The sequence below is a fragment of the Schistocerca cancellata genome, chromosome 1 (genome assembly GCF_023864275.1).
Source record: "Schistocerca cancellata isolate TAMUIC-IGC-003103 chromosome 1, iqSchCanc2.1, whole genome shotgun sequence".
NCBI classification, from domain to species: Eukaryota; Metazoa; Arthropoda; class Insecta; order Orthoptera; family Acrididae; genus Schistocerca; species Schistocerca cancellata.
The window spans coordinates 77,646,613-77,666,659 of record NC_064626.1 but is presented as its reverse complement, the minus strand read 5'-3'; the positions used below and the strand labels follow the sequence as shown (position 1 = coordinate 77,666,659).

General features: G+C 42.5%; 1 protein-coding gene across 1 annotated transcript in view; it reads left to right on the top strand.

Annotated features, from left to right (window-relative positions):
* LOC126171883 (sodium/potassium-transporting ATPase subunit alpha-2-like) overlaps positions 1–20,047 on the top strand; it is a 139,144-nt gene that overhangs the window by 113,686 nt on the left and 5,411 nt on the right. Inside the window, exon 8 of the mRNA XM_049920878.1 lies at positions 9,831–10,103. Coding sequence (XP_049776835.1) covers positions 9,831–10,103 — 273 coding nt within the window. The remainder of the gene's footprint in view (positions 1–9,830; positions 10,104–20,047) is intronic.

The window sequence follows — 20,047 nt, the reverse complement described above, 5'->3', positions numbered from 1 at the left end:
GACCTTGTGATTATTAAACGGTTTTCCTTACATGAAAATCTCATTTAATGCTATATTTGGACTTCGTTTCTTAATTTGCAGGTTCAGTTTTAAAAATGTTAGTGAATTAACTAGAACTAAATGCTGCTCTAAATTTCTACACGAAACGAATGGGTTCCCTTTTAAAGATGGCCACATTTAAAATTACTGAATTAATTTTCTCGCTAATATTTTTTGAAAGGTACTTTTCTAATAATTATCACGACATGATCACTGCTGAAATGGATTATTACTTTTCAGAACATTGTATATAACTAACGTGTAAGTTGGGCGACATCCTACAGAATAATAAAATACGATCAAATAGACATAATTATTTTTATCTACCCAAGAAGACAAACATATTCTTCTTTGTTAGTAATTATAAAATCGTTGTTCCTAGATGTCTCTAGGTCTTTTATTGTCTCAACTTAATTTTCCGTCGTAGCACGGCGACAAAATGAAACTATGTCGTGTTATCAGACTAAAAACAGCCGACCAGTTGCAATGGATAAAGTAATCTTTACCTAGGTTTCGTCAGATTTAAATCTGTCTTCTTCAGAAGGCGGCAGTATTACATTAATATAGAATGATGTATCATCGTCGTTTTTACAAATATCTGCATAGATCCATTAGTCCAAATTAAAATATAGCCCTGAAAATAGGGTTTGTCATGTAAATAAAAATTAGTACATGGATGTCGCAGAGCTCACAAGCGACAAACCTAGGTAAAGATTACTTTATCCATTGCAACTAGTCGGCTGTTTTTAGTCTTATTACGTGGAACCGTTGCTGTTGCGCAGCTATGTTTAAAATATGTCGTGTTACTGAATTCGGAGTTTTACTTAAAAAATTAAAAAGTGATGTTACAGAATTATTCTGTCGACCTTTCTTTCAATGTTACTTAATTTTAAAACTAGGGGTCTTTTGTTGGAGACCAAGCTTCGAGAGTGAAATGTTGCCGTTCACCACGTTAGGTGTTATGTTGTCATCATTTTGCGACCACTGTGGAACAGACACCACTCTGATCCATGCAGCCACTACGAATCAGGACGCAAAGAAGTTAATGACATTAACTGCCAGTGGTAATTGATTTATATATCAGTGATTCAAGTTGAAAACTTGTGCTGGACCAGAATTGGAAGCTGGGTCTCCTGTTTGCTAGCGGGCACGCTGACCACTACGCCATACAAACACAGCTCTCATCGTGTATGGTGGGTATAATTTCGCACCTTACAAGAACTCGTCCACATACTTTGCTATGAACTACAACCACAATTAGATGTCATTTGATAGGTTGTACATCGTATATATGAATATACAGGGTGTTTAAAAAATGACCGGTATATTTGAAACGGCAATAAAAACTAAACGAGCAGCGATAGAAATACACCGTTTGTTGCAATATGCTTGGGACAACAGTACATTTTCAGGCGGACAAACTTTCGAAATTACAGTAGTTACAATTTTCAACAACAGATGGCGCTGCAAGTGATGTGAAAGATATAGAAGACAACGCAGTCTGTGGGTGCGCAATTCTGTACGTCGTCTTTCTGCTGTAAGCGTGTGCTGTTCACAACGTGCAAGTGTGCTGTGGACAACATGGTTTATTCCTTAGAACAGAGGATTTTTCTGGTGTTGGAATTCCACCGCCTAGAACACAGTGTTGTTGCAACAAGACGAAGTTTTCAACGGAGGTTTAATGTAACCAAAAGACCGAAAAGCGATACAATAAAGGATCTGTTTGAAAAATTTCAACGGACTGGGAACGTGACGGATGAACGTGCTGGAAAGGTAGGGCGACCGCGTACGGCAACCACAGAGGGCAATGCGCAGCTAGTGCAGCAGGTGATCCGACAGCGGCCTCGGGTTTCCGTTCGCCGTGTTGCAGCTGCGGTCCAAATGACGCCAACGTCCACGTATCGTCTCGTGCGACAGAGTTTACACCTCTATCCGTACAAAATTCAAACGCGGCAACCCCTCGGCGCCCCTACCATTGCTGCACGAGAGACACTCGCTAACGATATAGTGCACAGGATTGATGACGGCGATATGCATGTGGGCAGCATTTGGTTTACTGACAAAGCTTATTTTTACCTGGACGGCTTCGTCAATAAACAGAACTGGTGCATATGGGGAGCCGAAAAGCCCCATGTTGCAGTCCCATCGTCCCTGCATCCTCAAAAAGTACTGGTGTGGGCCGCCATTTCTTCCAAAGGAATCATTGGCCCATTTTTCAGATCCGAAACGATTACTGCATCACGCTATCTGGACATTCTTCGTGAATTTGTGGCGGTACAAACCGCCTTAGACGACACTGCGAACACCTCGTGGTTTATGCAAGATGGTGCCCGGCCACATCGCACGGCCGACGTCTTTAATTTCCTGAATGAATATTTCGATGATCGTGTGATTGCTTTGGGCTATCCGAAACATACAGGAGGCGGCGTGGATTGGCCTCCCTATTCGCCAGACATGAACCCCTGTGACTTCTTTCTGTGGGGACACTTGAAAGACCAGGTGTACCGCCAGAATCCAGAAACAATTGAACAGCTGAAGGAGTACATCTCATCTGCATGTGAAGCCATTCCGCCAGACACGTTGTCAAAGGTTTCGGGTAATTTCATTCAGAGACTACGCCATATTATTGCTACGCATGGTGGATATGTGGAAAATATCGTACTATAGAGTTTCCCAGACCGCAGCGCCATCTGTTGTTGAAAATTGTAACTACTGTAATTTCGAAAGTTTGTCTGCCTGAAAATGTACTGTTGTCCCAAGCATATTGCAACAAACGGTGTATTTCTATCGCTGCTCGTTTAGTTTTTATTGCCGTTTCAAATATACCGGTCATTTTTGAAACACCCTGTATAAAGGAGACTGACATTGTCATGTACGCCTTGTAAATAATTGTTAACGCTTATTGCATGAAAGGTGGCGGAGTGTCTATATTATCAGAACGGCGTAATGAACGGTTGCCTATACTAGTAGAGGTTGGAACGACAGTGGAAATGAAACGGTAGGCGGAACTCGAGCCCTGGTGGAAGGCCCACACGGGTGTGGTGGTTCAGCTCCACACAGGAAGTGCCGGGAGGGACAGTCTGGATATCCGAGCGGGAGGAGACAATACAGTGGCGACCGGCCGCTATCGGCTGCTATTGTAGTAGGGCCGCAAGAATAACGCGATAATACTTCCGAACTCTGCAAATATTGGATGCAGGTGAGAGGAACGAAGAAGCGGCACCTCGGAAACCACGCAGGCTGGGTTATTTCCGAGGATTTCTACTCAGAAGCGTACCATTGTACGAGTATAGGTATTTCCTCGCAAACTTTCCGTGAAGGATGACAAAAAGACTTGGTCGGCGTTCGGAAGAATCTGTAGAGAGGGAGAATATTCCGTGGTTTCGGGAATATGACTCTTTTTCGGAATTACGAGGGTGGGGAGCCGAGCCTTGCTGGGAGGCCAACGGTGGAGAGACGAGGTCTTCCCTGGTGAGCGCCCGTGTGTCACGGTCGCTCGGTATCAGCTTTTGTTGGTACAGACGGACTTGCTGTCTTTGCTCTCAGCAGAGTTTATACAGGGTTATTACAAATGATTGAAGCGATTTCACAGCTCCACAATAGCTTTATTATTTGAGATATTTTCACAATGCTTTGCACACACATACAAAAACTCAAAAATTTTTTTAGGCATTCACACATGTTCGATATGTGCCCCTTTAGTGATTCGGCAGACATCAAGCCAGCCGATAATCAAGTTCCTCCCACACTCGGCGCAGCATGTCCCCATCAATGAGTTCGAAAGCATCGTTGATGCGAGCTCGCAGTTGTGGCATGTTTCTTGGTAGAGGAGGTTTAAACACTGAATCTTTCACATAACCCCACAGAAAGAAATCGCATGGGGTTAAGTCGGGAGAGCGTGGAGGCCATGACATGAATTGTTGATCATGATCTCCACCACGACCGATCCATCGGTTTTCCAATCTCCTGTTTCTGCTTTAGCCTTTTCCACAAGATTTTCCAAACCGTTGGCTGTGGTATGTTTAGCTCCCTGCTTGCTTTATTCGTCGACTTCCGCGGGCTACGCGTGAAACTTGCCCGCACGCGTTCAACCGTTTCTTCGCTCACTGCAGGCCGACCCGTTGATTTCCCCTTACAGAGGCATCCACAAGCTTTAAACTGGGCGTACCATTGCCGAAGGAGTTAGCAGTTGGTGGATCTTTGTTGAACTTCGTCCTGAAGTGTCGTTGCACTGTTATGACTGACTGATGTGAGTGCATTTCAAGCACGACATACGCTTTCTCGGCTCCTGTCGCCATTTTGTCTCACTGCGCTCTCGAGCGCTCTGGCGGCAGAAACCTGAAGTGCGGCTTCAGCCGAACAAAACTTGATGAGTTTTTCTACGTATCTGTAGTGTGTCGTGACCATATGTCAATGAATGGAGCTACAGTGAATTTATGAAATCGCTTCAATCATTTCTAATAGCCCTGTAGTTAGTACTGTTACGCGCTGTACTGTTGCGAACGTATACAATTCTGGACTTCACCTCCGGGTTGGAAGTCGTCTTTGAGTACACAGCGTTCACTAATTGAGAGAACTTTGCAAAAACAGACATAATGTCTTATGGGATAACAGCAATCAGTGATTTTATAATGTTACTTAAAAGCCGTCTTGATTGCAAAAAAATTTTTTTTTTATTATTCATATGACCGGTTTCGGTTCATTCAGAACCATCTTCAGATCTGATATTTCAGTTACAGGAGTAACCCGTCCAAATACAGCAACTTTCACATGCTACGTCACATCGACATCACATGTGACGTAGCATGTGAAAGTTGCTGTATTTGGACGGGTTACTCCTGTAACTGAAATATCCGATCTGAAGATGGTTCTGAATGAACCGAAACCGGTCATATGAATAATAAATTTTTTTTTTTTTTTTTTTTTTTTTTTTTTTGCAATCAAGACGGATTTTAAGTAACATTATAATTGAGAGAACGTTGACATGTTATCTGAATTCCGTCCTTGTGGCTGAGAGTTCCCGTTTCTCGTCTGTAGAACACAGTGAGGAGAAGACAGTATTAGAGTTTATTAGTCAGAGAACCACCTTTGGCCGTCCTAGTGTTTAAAAGAGTTAATTTGTGGCTGGAGTTCTTCCATCGTTGCAGACGAGCACGAGAACCATCACTTCGACACAGCGGACGCAGTACATCCGGTGATATCGCAAATTGCTTCGGCTTATTAGGGCTATAGAAGCTAAGCAGCTGTGATCGCTGAGATTCCACATCACCTTAGATCATCTTTGAAAGTAGTGTCTTCTAGTGTTTGGTACGTAGATGATGTCAGTCATTTCGCTTTACTGATATTAGACCGCGCAGTCATAATAAGGGGCAAAGCTGATCAGTAATTTTACTTAGGAAATGTTAACTTCGTAAAATAAAGGTTTTTTTAATCTACAATAAATATATAAGCAGGAACAACGTTTATCATTTATTAGGATTAGTTGCCTTCATCATTTATTTATGTTTAGATTGTAATTTATAGAATTAAGAGATCCTAAGATCTGCTGAGTCGGGTGATGCTGAGGGAATTAGATTAGGAAATGAGACACTTAAAGTAGTAAAGGAGTTTTGCTATTTGGGGAGCAAAATAACTGATGATGGTCGAAGTAGAGAGGATATAAAATGTAGACTGGCAATGGCAAGGAAAGCGTTTCTGAAGAAGAGAAATTTGTAAAAATCGAGTATAGATTTAAGTGTCAGGAAGTCATTTCTGAAAGTATTTGTATGGAGTGTAGCCATGTATGGAAGTGAAACATGGACGATAAATAGTTTGGACAAGAAAAGAATAGAAGCTTTCGAAATGTGGTGCTACAGAAGAATGCTGAAGATTAGATGGGTAGATCACATAACTAATGAGGAGGTATTGAATAGAATTGGGGAGAAGAGGAATATGTGGCACAACTTGACAAGAAGAAGGGACCGGTTGGTGGAACATGTTCTGAGGCATCAAGGGATCACAAATTTATCATTGGAGGGCAGTGTGGAGGGTAAAAATCGTAGGGGGAGACCAAGAGATGAATACACTAAGCAGATTCAGAAGGATGTAGGCTGCAGTAGGTACTGGGAGATGAAGAAGCTTGCACAGGATAGAGTAGCATGGAGAGCTGCATCAAACCAGTCTCAGGACTGAAGACCACAACAACAACACAAGATCTGCTTCAGGGGGTAGTCAGACAGGGCCAAATCTTCATTTTAGCGTTTATTATTTTCCGTTACGCACATTCATTTTACACACTCCTGGAGCAGCATCTTTAAATTGTAAATATATGGACTACCCTAGCACGCCTCCCATCAGTGTCAAATTGTCAACTTATACCACACGCTACTGGTGTAGTGTCCCTTTCCCATTATTCTCATTACCCGCGGCATTTCCGCCGATTACCGTAAGAGTTCGAGCCTGGTGTGCATCTGCACTGAGGAGACCACTGGCCGTCGTCGCCTTAAGGGGCTCCGGAACGCCCTATACTTGCAATGTTAAAATAACGCTTATAAATTACATCTTTCCTCACAAAGTATTTGAGGTAGGAAGTTGAACTTTTTACAGATTATTTATTGGAATATGTGCTACAACTTAACACAGGTATTTTACAAAATTTTAGTTCAGTTATTAAAGATGATTTTTTTTCAATTGTAATGAAAATTCACAACATTTTTTTGCAATTTTTTATTTATATATTCAAAAATATAGTTTTTTGGAAAAAGGCTGTGTTAATTTATGCAGAAGGTACTGTGTAACATTTACTGAAAGTTTGAAACAAATATGTTTGGAAGATCCTTAGAAAACATGTAATTAGTATGAGAAAATAAAAGTTTTGGGAATCGAGGGACAAAGATTGGATTAACTTTTTAGTGCATTCCAGATCCATAGGATGGATTATCTTCATCCTCTGCAAACTCCTCCGCCAGCTTCCTCTTGTTCCTCCTCCTGTTTACTCTTGCTTGTATTTCTAGACTCTTTACAGCCCTGTCTGCAGCCCGAAGGCGTTCCTTGTCTAAAGCAAGCATCGCTCGTACCATGTTAGAACCTATCTTCATTCCCATATTTCAAAATACCTTGCACCTTACAATGTTGCCATCATAGAAAGTCGCAACAGCAACTTTACTTTTACTCATTATTATACTTCAACAAAACAGAGACTCAAGAAACAGAATTAATTACGAATATTTTCGAGATAACGACAGAGTAAATAAACATGAAACAATCGACAATCACACCAGCGATATATATTGAACCATCACAGGTTAGCCACAACACATACTTTATCTCACATCACTAAAATGTACCTTATCAACACGGACGTTAATAGTAACACCATTTGACAGCAGTTTAACAGCGCCACACTGGGTCACGCCCATGTAGAACACTTTTCAAAAAAAATTTAAAAATAGTTGTAGTCTTCGAAATTGAATAAATTATATATCTATTAAAAAGTAATAGTCTGCAGATTCAGAAAACGCAAAAAAGTAAAAATTGAACTTTTCATGATTTTGAGCCTTTCCGGAGCCCCTTAATTACATATGTGGTATCTGTTCTTTCGGCTAATGAGCAGGGGCAGTACGTCAGTAGAGTGGCGCGTAAGTTGAGAATTTGGGTCTGACGGGAGGGGTACTACGGGAGTCTTTGCGGTTTTGGTGACCTCTCTATCCGGGTGGCATAGTGGTCAGCGCATCTGCCTGTTAAGCGGGAGACCCACGTTCGAAACCCAGTCTGGCACAAATTTTCAACTTGCCTCATTGACGCAAATCAGTGCCCACTGACAGCTAATGTTACTAATGTAAATAAATTATACACAACTGCAACCAGTCACTTTTTCATTAATAATTCTTTATTACATTAACCGGTTTTCGAACCCTTTCAGGTTCATCTTCAGATGATTTCAGGAGAATCCGGGAAGTTACATTATTACTGGTAGTAGCATAATGTTGGGTGCTGGGTCTATGGCAGAAAGATGGGTCACACTTTAATGTATCGCCATGACTATACCTTATCTTTCGATATCGATGTAAATTTAGTTTTTACTTACTGCGACAGTATAGGCGGCTTTTTTCGTATCTGTCTGCCTCCATTTTGATGTCCAGAACACTTTCACACGAACTATATTAGTTCACACTTTAACAGTGACACTTTACCAGCATCCAGCATGCGCTTTACAACTGTTGCTTATAACAAAGATCTTGACAGAGAGATATGGCATAAGCCTAGTTTGTACAGAGATGTAATTTGTTGTTCTTTACATGTGTTAAAGTCGATATAAGGGCAAGTTTTTTCATTAGAATGTTGATAACATGAGAGCACTAGAGAAAATAATAATAAATTACTACAAGAATAAATTTCAGGTGATCCGTTATGTTATTTCTATTTGTATGTTACAGGCAGTTTTTTTTTATTTAACATTTAGAGATATGGTACATGTCTTATTCTGTGGTAGTATATTACATTGACACCAGTGTGGTTAGGATGTATGGAGAGGCTGCAAAAAGCATAAGCTGCCTTTACCAATATCCCAGATCACTCTAACGTTAGAATAAAAATAAGTCAACAGTTAAAGAATTTCTTGTTCATGATTTTTAAAATATTAAATGTGCAGCCATTCAAACAGCTTTAATCCATTACAAACACTTTAACTCTTATACATATACCTTTAGCTAAAATAAACAGAATCTGCTCTTGATAATACTCCAGATCACGTTAACGTAACAACAGAAATAAGCCAACATTTCATCTGAAGATTTGTTATTAATTTAAATATACAGGTCCTAGTCATACAGACAACTGCACCTCACTGCAGAACCAATAACTCTGTATTATTGATTCCTTGGGATTCATGTAAATAAAAAAAAACCTGCCTGTAACATACAAATAGAAATAACATAACACATCACCTGAAATTTATTCTTGTAGTAGTTTATTATTATTTTCTCTAGTGCTCTCATGTTATCAACATTCTAATGAAAAAACTTGCCCTTATATCGACTTTAACACATGTAAAGAACAACAAATTACATCTCTGTACAAAGTAGGCTTATGCCATATCTCTCTGTCAAGATCTTTGTTATAAGCAACAGTTGTAAAGCGCATGCTGGATGCTGGTAAAGTGTCACTGTTAAAGTGTGAACTAATATAGTTCGTGTGAAAGTGTTCTGGACATGAAAATGGAGGCAGACAGATACGAAGAAAGCCGCCTATACTGTCGCAGTAAGTAAAAGCTAAATTTACATCGATATCGAAAGATAAGATATAGTCATGGCGATACATTAAAGTGTGACCCATCTTTCTGCCATAGACCCAGCACCCAGCATTATGCTACTACCAGTAATGATGTAACTTCCCGGATTCTCCCGAAATCATCTGAAGATGAACCTGAAAGGATTCGAAAAACGGTTAATGTAATAAAGCATTATTAATGAAAAAGTGACTGGTTGCAGTTGTGTACAATTTATTTACATTAATATACAGTCACGGTTCTAAAATATCCGTAATGGATAAGCATTGTTTGTTGTTGTGGTCTTCAGTCCTGAGACTGGTTTGATGCAGCTCTCCATGCTACTCTATCCTGTGCAAGCTTCTTCATCTCCCAGTACCTACTGCAGCCTACATCCTTCTGAATCTGCTTAGTGTATTCATCTCATGGTCTCCCTCTACGATTTTTAGCCTCCACAATGCCCTCCAATGCTAAATGTTGCATAATGTTACTAATTCCTTGGTGTCTCGATTCGTACAGATGTGTCGGCAGTGGCGCTCGGTTGCAGGTGCCGCTGCCTCTGGGCATAATGGCGATCCTGTGCATCAACATCGGCACCGACCTGTGGCCGGCCATCTCGCTGGCGTACGAGCAGGCGGAGCAGGACATAATGATGCGCCGGCCGCGGGACCCGGTGCGCGACAAGCTGGTCAACTCCCGCCTCATCTGCATCGCCTACCTGCACATCGGGCAGCTGCAGGCTGCCGCCGGCTTCTTCGCCTACTTCACCGTCATGGCACTCAACGGCTTCATGCCCTGCCGCCTCTTCGGCCTCCTCGAGGTAACACCGCTCTCCGCTACTCGGAATAGACCTGTTCAAAATGGCTCTGAGCTCTGTGGGACTTAACATCTGAGCTCATCAGTCCCCTACTTATCTTCTGGTAAACCTTCCGGGATGTAAGGTCGTGGTCCATGAAACTCTTCAGCTCCTAACGTTTCGTCCAGAGCTGCGCTGGACATCTTCAGAGGGGTGTTTCTCCTCCGGTGAGTCTTGCCGACGGTCGGCAAGACTCACCGGAGGAGAAACACCCCTCTGAAGATGTCCAGCGCAGCTCTGGACGAAACGTTAGGAGCTGAAGAGTTTCATGGACCACGACCTTACATCCCGGAAGGTTTACCAGAAGATATGTCATCCGGTCGTGAAAGCCTTCATACAGTCCCCTACTTAATCCTAACTAATCCAAGGATATCACACACATCCCGAGGCAGTATTCGAACCTGCGACTGTAGCAGCAGCGCCTAGAACCGCTCGGCCCCAGCGGCCAGCAATACACCAGTTTTCTGCTACTCACCCGACAGTGTGTTGCGGAGGGTTCATACCTGTAGTACCACTCCCAATTGCTACCTGTTTTGTTCCAATCGCGAATAGTGTGCGGGAAGAATGAAAGTTAGCAAGTGTCAGAATGGGCTCGTATTTCCCTGATTTTCCCATCAAGATCGTGCCTACAGCAAAGTGAAAGAAACTAACACTTGAAACTGTGAGTTGTATTAATGTAGCCGCTAACTGCAGTGCAGATTCAACGTTGTTAGATATGTCGCCTAGACAGCGAGCAAGAGAATTTCGTGGAAGATAAAAGCTGTCGTCCTACATCGTGTGCAGTGATTTATTGAAAAAATAAAAACAATGCTAATGTTACCTTTCGCTAGATGAATAACATGAGACAATGTAGCAAGACCAAAGTCTACAATTTCATATTTGTGTCTTATAAGTCAAAATCCAATAAAAAATGAATCTTTTGAGTCATTGACGCTTTCGTGTGCCCCTTTAACCAGCAGCAAGAAAATAAAATGTACGAATGCAGCGGCGGTAAAATTTAATAAAATGTTCTTGGGCTTCCTGCCGCGTCAAGAGGTTAAAATACGACCAGTATTCGAGCAAGCGCTTCTTCTTCGTTGTCGAGTGGAGTAACTGCTGATGGGTTGGCTGTACGCCCTCATATACTCTCTAGCTGCCGGATGTGACGTCAGTGTTACCCATAGGCAAACGTGTTCACTGCGCCTGCCTCACCTCGCGATCGCTGCGTCACAGCCAGCAGCTCGTAGAGTCTTTACAGACTGCACAGCAGCTCATCAGGAAATGTTGAATCGATATCCGCTCCTCTCAAACTCTACAAGTTTCTCCTTATCCTCTAACGCAGCCGGTCGGAGTGGCCGAGCGGTTCTAGGCGCTTCAGTCTGGAACGGCGCGACCGCTACGGTCGCAGGTTCGAATCCTGCCTCGGGCGTGCACGTGTGTGCTGTCCTTAGGTTAGTTAGGTTTAAGTAGTTCCAAGTTCTAGGGGACTGATGACCTCAGATGCTAAGTCCCATAGCGCTCAGAGCCATTTGAGCCATCTAACGCCAAGTTTTCCGCCTCGCTTCCCCCACAAGAATCCTTTACCAACTCATCAAATTCCCACCTCTCCTCACTCATCAAACACTTACGAACAACCTACACCATCCTTAAACTCGACTCCAACAGTCCTATTCTGTTGCCTCTCCTTTCGCAGTCGCGCTTCTACACACACATCCTACCAACCCTCCCATCTGCACACCCTCGACGTCCTCTCCCAAAGATATTCCGACTGCTCCCTCTCCCAGATCACAAATTCTACCCTCACATATTCTCGTCCTATCAACTCTGAATCCACGCCAACCTATCCAACCCCCCTCTCCCAAAGGCTCCCTTCTCCTTTTCCCTGTCGCCTCCACTCCCTTTTCTCCTCAGATTTATAGAATCCAATACAGCTACCTCTCTCTTCTCGTCCCCACAGCCACCCCTGTCTCATCACCACCTCTTACCACTCCTCAGTCATCATCACCACCACTCTCGTATCTCCCTCCATACCAACCTTTCTTTTCATCAACAATCAACCATACCAGGACAGGTCCTTTTCCAGTTTTAGTAAACGTCTACAGTACTTCGCTTTTAACCGGCACTCTCTCTTCTGTCGTTTTCAGTGTTTTTCAAGTGTTCTTTTCAAGTCTTCAATGTTCTTCAATTGTTTTAACTGTGCTGTCTGTCCACATTTTTATCACTCTTTTTAAACTATTCCGCAAGACAGAATTATTTCTTACTTTCTCCCATTAATATCATGTTTTAAAATAATTCATGGTAAATATTTCTCCTTGCTTTATGTTCAGCATCTAGGTTAGAGAATAATGTGTACTAGCTGAAGAGTGGGTTGATTGTACTGTTGCTAACCCCCACACGCACATGGGGCGGAGGGGAACGAAATAACAATACAGGAAAAGAAAATTAATCAGGAGTCGTTCCGCTTGACAATTGCCAATAAGTGGTTAGTCGAAAGGTCACGGTGTTTTAACCACTTGATGGAGGTGGAAGCCCGAGAACATTGTATTCACGGAATGAATGCTCTGCCACTAAAGTGATTTACTTCAGTTTCATCGATATTTTACGATCAATGTGAAATGTTGAAAGATGCTTCACTCTTTCTTTCGTTTCCTTATGAACTCGAAAGACGCCACTCCCACAAGATAGGTAAAACTCAGCTCTGACATGACGTAATTCTATATTTATCTGATTAATTCTATGTTTCGAACTAGTACCTATTCATTTTTGAAATCATGTCCGCAAGACCATGGCAGAACATAATTCCAGAAGTTCATTTCTACTCAGCTTCCCACATTGTACACTTCAACAGCATAACAAACATTACAAGGTGGGAGTATGTTTAACACAGCTCTAAGAGAGAGAGAGAGAGAGAGAGAGAGAGAGAGAGAGAGAGAACGTTTTACACTGAAGAGCGAAAGAAATTGGTACCCTGCCTAGTATCATGTACGGCCTATAGCACGCAAAAGTGCCTCAGCCCGACATGGCGTAGACTCGACTAATGTCTCAAGTAGTGCTGGAGAGAAATGAGACCATGAATCCTGCAGGGCTGTCCATAAATCCATAAGAGTACGAGCGAGTGGAGATCTCTTCTGAACAGCACGTTGCAAGACATCCCAGATATGCTCAATAATGTTCATGTCTGTGGAGTTTGGTGGTCAGCGGAAGTGTTTAAACTCAAAAGAGTGTTCCTGGAGCCGCTCTGTAGCAATTCTGGACGTGTGGGGTGTCGCATTTTTCTGCTGACCGCCCTGCAGGATTCATGGTTCACATCCCTCCAGCACTACTTCAGACATTAGTCGAGTCCATGGCACGTCGTGTTGCGGCACTTCTGCGTGGTCCCTACACGACATTAGGCAGGTGTATCAGTTTCTTTGGCTCTTCAGTGAACTCAAACTACGTGCACTTTTCTGAAGGCTTACATAAAGACCAATTTTCTGCACGTAGCCGAGTCCTGTGGCCAATGACATCGCAACTTGATCTTAGCGCAACGATTCACTCGCGAGCTGCAGAGTGCTACCAGCACACCAGTTAGCATAATGACTGTGCCGAGGGAGGTATGATGAACGGAGAGCAATAGTCGACAAGCACCTCATAAATTAGACATTTCTGTAGTCAGTGCTAAGCCACACTTTATGTCGTGTAAACGTGGACGCCTCTGGACAGTTGGTGACTGAAAACGAGTGGAGAATGACGCTTTACCGCTATGGAAGTGTTCCGTTCTGGTGAATGTCTGGAGAAGATTACCTGTCTTTATGTTAGTGCCAATAGTGAACTACGGAGGAGGTGGTGTTAAGGTAGGGGGGGGTTGCTTTTTTTTTTTTTGGCAGGCTGTTGCCCTTTATTGCATTTAACCCTTTGTTGCCTGATGGTACTTGAAAGTACCAGTAAGTTTTGACTGTCATTATTTTCTCGTGGTGCAGTTTCGTGATCTGAGAGCCTGTCGGTACGTTATAGTAACTCTGCTCTACTGTTTCATAGATGTTATTATGCAATACATAGACCTCTCTGGCTGTCAGAGCTTGAAATTGTTTTTCCCGCGCTGCTGTGAAAACAGAAGATTATATGTGCTTGTTTCCATGGTGTTGCCTGAATTTGTGCGCAATTTATTGAAACTTCCGCTGAGTTTTACATTGTAAGTACTTACCTTCTTTGTTTTTTTATAATAGTTTGAAGCATTACGTTACAAGGGAATGAGATAAAGTGGAAAATATAAAGCAGACCTATTAGTACTGTCAGGTTGTGCGAACACTTTATTGTAGGAACAGTGCGTTACCTCTCACTAGTTGTTCTATCCACTTTTTCACACACAGATGGACGAAAATCGTGAGGACATTCCTTCTGATATCACAGAGGATACTGACATAGAAGATGAAGACGAAAATGTTAATAATTTTGACAAAGCTTTTTCGTGCCATTTTGCAAGAGGCAGATTGTGAAACAAACTCCACTTTTTCGGATAATGATGCCTCAGAGTGTTCTTTGCCGTTTACACCTTCACCTCAATGTGAATACCGGACACACATAGTAAGGTAAATTTATGCGAATTTAAAAAAAAAATTCAGAAATATCATATTTTTGTTAATTAATTTTCTAATGTAAAAATATTTAATATTTATGTGGAATAAAGTACAAGTTATAAAAATTGGAGCATTTTTCTACGCATGTTGTGGTTCTGTCCATGGTGTCTGACGGTACTTCTGAGCACCAGAAGTGAAAAACGTTGGAAAAAATAAAATAAAATTTTACAAAAAATCCTACCGTCATTTGAGGCCACAATAGCATAAATTCTGCAAAGAAAATGTTAAAAAGTAAATTTTTTTCTTATGTCAGGAAACAAAGGGTTAAGAAAACACTAAATGCAGAACAATATGAACTCATTTTACAGTATTGTTTAGTGTGTACAGCAGAGTAACAGTTCGGAAACGATGATTGATAGTATTTCACGGCAATTCATCCTGTTATAAAGCACCATCTGCCAGCCTATGGTTTGTCGACAATAACATTCCTGAAATGGACTGGCCTGCTTAGAGCCCCTACCTGAACTCAGTGTATCACATCTGTGTGAGTTAGGACGTCAGCTTCGCTCCAGACTCCATCGTCCATCATCACTACCTTCTCTGGTGTCGCCTCTTGAGAAAGGGTAGGCTGCCATTCCTCCACAGACATTTAGACACCTCTTTGAAAGTGTTCCCAGCCGGGTTCAAGCTCTAATGAAGACTACAGGTAGATACAATCCACATTAATGTAAAATTGTATGTATGTGTGTTCCACATTGCCTGCTAAACCACTGGACCGATTTCAAACAAACTGTCTGTAAATAATCACTGTGGGGATACGAACCACATATCTACCAAAGGGTTGGGAGTGGGGGGGTCAAGAAGCGTAGCCACGACGCGCGAATTATCTGAGTTTATTCATCCCGTATTTGAGAACGAGACCACTTAGTGACTTGGAACAAACCTTGCACAAAATTTCATACCTTTACGAAACTTCCTGACGACCCTCACAAAATTATGAAAGGAAAAAAGTTATCGGTTACTATATTCTTGCTGTTAATGCAGTAAAACTGCCGCATGAAGCCTGACCTTTTTAATTTATTATTTCTATATTTCTAGCTGTATTCGTGACACATTTTGCAGGCAGGATTCACCCATACCACTGAATGTTACACAAAGTTCAGGATATTCGGCGTCATAAACACTGAATGCATGATAAACTAACGCATCAAGCATGACGTTCAAATTTATTTCTTCTTCACCATTAACTCTATTTACAACACTTTTCGCAGAGAGTATCCTCATATCATGCTGCGTGTACGTACAAAATTACATCATTGCATGACACACAGTTGAAAATGTTTGACGTAATAATCATAGAGTTGTGTGAAGACAAAACTGCAGGGCGAAATTCGCTGCAGGTACAGGTGAACAGTGTGTACAGGTATGTGTGAATATATTAAATATATATAAATATGACACGTGCATACTTGGGAAAAGCTACCGATGAAAAGCTTCTACTAAACACCCTGATCGATTTCAGCGAAACTTGGCATGCATACCACTTACTATCTGGAAGGAAGTACTGAGAAGATAAGAACCAGCCGCCTCCTATGGGGTAGGGGTGGAGAGAAAACGGGATAGGAGAAGATGGAAGGAAGAGGGAGGGAGAAGACAGAGATGGACGCAGATAGGGGGAGGATGGGATGGGCTGAAACAAGATTGGGATAAATACGAGATAGGATCGGATAGTAACACACAAATATGTATTTTTCTCTCCCCTGGTATTCCATGTGGAGTCGAAATTTCACGGTGATACAGTCTGAAGTTTGCGCTACAGAGGGTGTGGTGTCACCGCCAGACACCACACTTGCTAGGTGGTAGCTTTTAAATCGGCCGCGGTCCGCTAGTATACGACGGACCCGCCTGTCGCCACTGTCAGTAATTGCAGACCGAGCGCCACCACACGGCAGGTCTAGAGAGAGACGTACTAGCACTCGACCCAGTTGTACAGCCGACGTTGCTAGCCATGGTTCACTGAGAATTACGCTCTTATTTGCCGAGACGATAGTTAGCATAGCCTTCAGCTACTTTTGCTACGACCTAGCAAGACGCCGTATTCAATTGCTATAATATTTCTTTATCATCAAGAGCAATGTTCTACAAATGTATTCCAGAAGCTACGTACTTTTCTTTATAGCATTCATTACGTATCCCGTTTCAGACCTCACGCCAGCCTGCGTGAGCTTATAGCGTGCATTTCGGCCTCCTCTAAAAACAGTGTTGGCAATTCTGCTGGCACTTCAGAGGGTATTTTTTTTTTCATGAGCATCTCTAACGACAGAAGTGTGAACTGCGGAACGAAAATGGCGCAAATGTTACTGACGTCAACTTGTGAAGAGCAGCGAAGTATAGTTCGATATTTGTGGAGCAAAGGACATAAACCGAGTGAAATTCACAGGGACATGCGTTACTTGTGTGGAAACGGCTGTATGGACGGTAGCAATGTCTCCACTTGGTGTGCATTATGATCCTCGAAATTTTAAGTGATGTGTTGTGCATTCTTCCAAGAGGGCCGTGTGAACTTTAGTGATTCGGCACGCTCCGGGCGGCCAATTATAGTTGCAATCCCGCAGACTGTCGGAGACACTGAGGCAGCAAATTTGAACGACCTTCGTGAGCAGCTGCGCACATTATCGCAGCAGTTCAGTATTTCCTATGGTGCGGTGTACGATGTCGTTAATGATACGTTGAAATCTCGTAAAGTTACTGCTGGCTGGGTGCCCAAAAACTTGACAGACAATTACAAGGGCCAGCGAATGATGACAAGCTTGGATCACTTAACGCGTTATGACGCAGAAGGGCGTGACTTTATCAAATAAATCATCACTGGTGATGCGTCGTGGGCGTACCACTGCACGTCCGAAACCAAGGAGGCGTCTCTATGGAGTGAAAACGTGCTGGTTCCCTCGGAACGAACAAAATTCAAAGTGTCTCAGTCTGCTACGAAGTCCTTGTGACAGAGTTCTGGGATATGCGTGGTGTGTTATTGGTGGACTTTGCTGAATGCGGGACCACTGTCAATCCCACAACCTACATAAAAACTTCATTTAAGTTGCGTCGTGCCATTCGTGACAAACGCCACAACATTAATGCTGATGATGTCAGACTTTTTCACGACAATGCTCGCCCCCATGTTGCTGCTCTAGTTCGTGAGAAAGTCGCCAAAGTTTGGTGGGAGGTGCTCCAGTGTCCACCATACAGTTCGCATTGTGCACCGTCGGGCTTTCATTTGTTTGGTCCAAATGGCTCTGAGCACTATGGGACTTAACATCTGTGGTCATCAGTCCCCTAGAACTTAGAACTACTTAAACCTAACTAACCTAAGGACATCACACACATCCATGCCCGAGGCAGGATTCGAACCTGCGACCGTAGCAGCCTCGCGGTTCCGGACTGAAGCGCCTAGAACCGCTCGTCCACCGCGGCCGGCTTGTTTGGTCCCATGAAGTAATTTCTGGCCGGCCAACGCTTTGCGACAGATGCGGAAGAGAAATCAGCAGTTTACTGATGGCGGTACTCCAGCTAAACGGACGTCTACGAACTGGGCAAGTGCATCTGGGCGACCATTTTCGCGAAACTGTGATACTTACTTTACCGATACCACGAAACAAGCTCTTATCCGGTATTTTCCGTGTCCTTCATTGATCCTATCTGTTTACGGTACCACACTCCTATACTGTATTCAAGATCGATCGAACGTGGGTTTTGAAGCTACCTGTTTCGTGGGTGAACTATAAATGAAATAAAGGGATGTGAGCAGAAAATGTAGCTTAACGAATTTGTGGTAGGAACAAGGGAATTACGCGGTATTAGCCGAGCGGTCTAAGGCGCTGCTGGCATGGACTGTGCGGCTGGTCCCGGCGGAGGTTCGAGTCCTCCCCCGGGCATGGGTGTGTGTGTTTGTCCTTAGGATAATTTAGGTTAAGTAGTGTGTACGCTTAGCGACTGACGACCTTAGCAGTTAAGTCCCATAAGATTTCACACACATTTGAACATTTTGAACAAGGGAATTATTTTATGTATTCTGAGATGAGAAAAGGCGGGAATGACGATTTTCTGCAGAGTGAGTAGATGGCACCATAAAATGTGAAGGAACAATGTCGTTCCGCATATTTGAAGAGCGTAATGCATGAAATAGTGTAGATGTGATCTTTATTGTCCTGCGAGTTGTGAATGGCCCTTGCTGTATTAACTGCTCGCAGTGCACTTCTTGCGTCAATTCTCTATGACATACAGAACTTTTGTCAATATCGAACATTGCCTTCGACAAGAAAGCAACTAACTTTTGTAAAAGTAACGAAAAGACGCTGATGTAATAGGACCTGATTGCAATGAGCACTGTAACATCACAATTCTATTTATTGTGTTATCACGGTGTCGTGCAATTTTTTTAAATTGCGTCATATTCACCATCGGCTGAAATATTTACTACAATTTCCAAGATTGCAGTTTGGGCATTAAGTCATTTTAACTGCTCAAAGCTGGAACGAGTATATACTTAAAAGTTACACACATCACTTACAAAAACTTATATGTTTTGCAGTACATCAATGAAAAGTTCGGATTAATAATTAATCGAAAAGCGCTCACGTGTTGAAAAGAAAGCATTTGTGAACAAACATGAATTAAATAAGAAAGATGTGAGCCTCTATGGCTTACGTAAGCATTTTTTTTTCTTTTTTGTTATTTTATCTCCCCTCTTTCCGTACGGGAAGGATGGAGAAGAACGGGGGGTGGGGGGGGGGGGGGGGCGCCAGCAGTATCCACCCAACTCTCCAGCCTAGGGCATTTACAAAAGTTAATGAAGAAATGAGAAAACATATGTGTAAATGCAGAAAGTTAAAATATTTTAAAATAGAATGTAGAGTTGATTACAAATATACAGAATGGTTTCCTTCGGTTAAAGAGGAACATAAAAAGTCTGACAGATAAAGATAGAAATAGAAAAATGGACATTTAAAACTTTAAAATGAAAATTAAACGGCAACGTTCGTTAAAATGAAGCACTTCGCATCACTTTCACTCCACAGCTTAAAGACCTTCGCAGGGTGAAGAAGCTGTTGGCAGATTAAGCGTTTGGATTATGGTGGGTATAAATTTATAAGCCGTTGTGTGGTATCCATAGAATGAGGGTAATTGGTAAGGTGTGTACTAGGGAAGCCGGAACGGACGAACCAGGCTGGTGAGTGAGCAGGCCCGAGGTATCAGGAGAGGGAGAAAGGGAGAGAGAGATTGTGACGTGTAATTTTTCGGTGCCTACAGTGTCACGTCTTTCAGTGTCACACAAATTTTTATTTTTAAAGGGGATCACTTAAGACTATTTCCATGGGT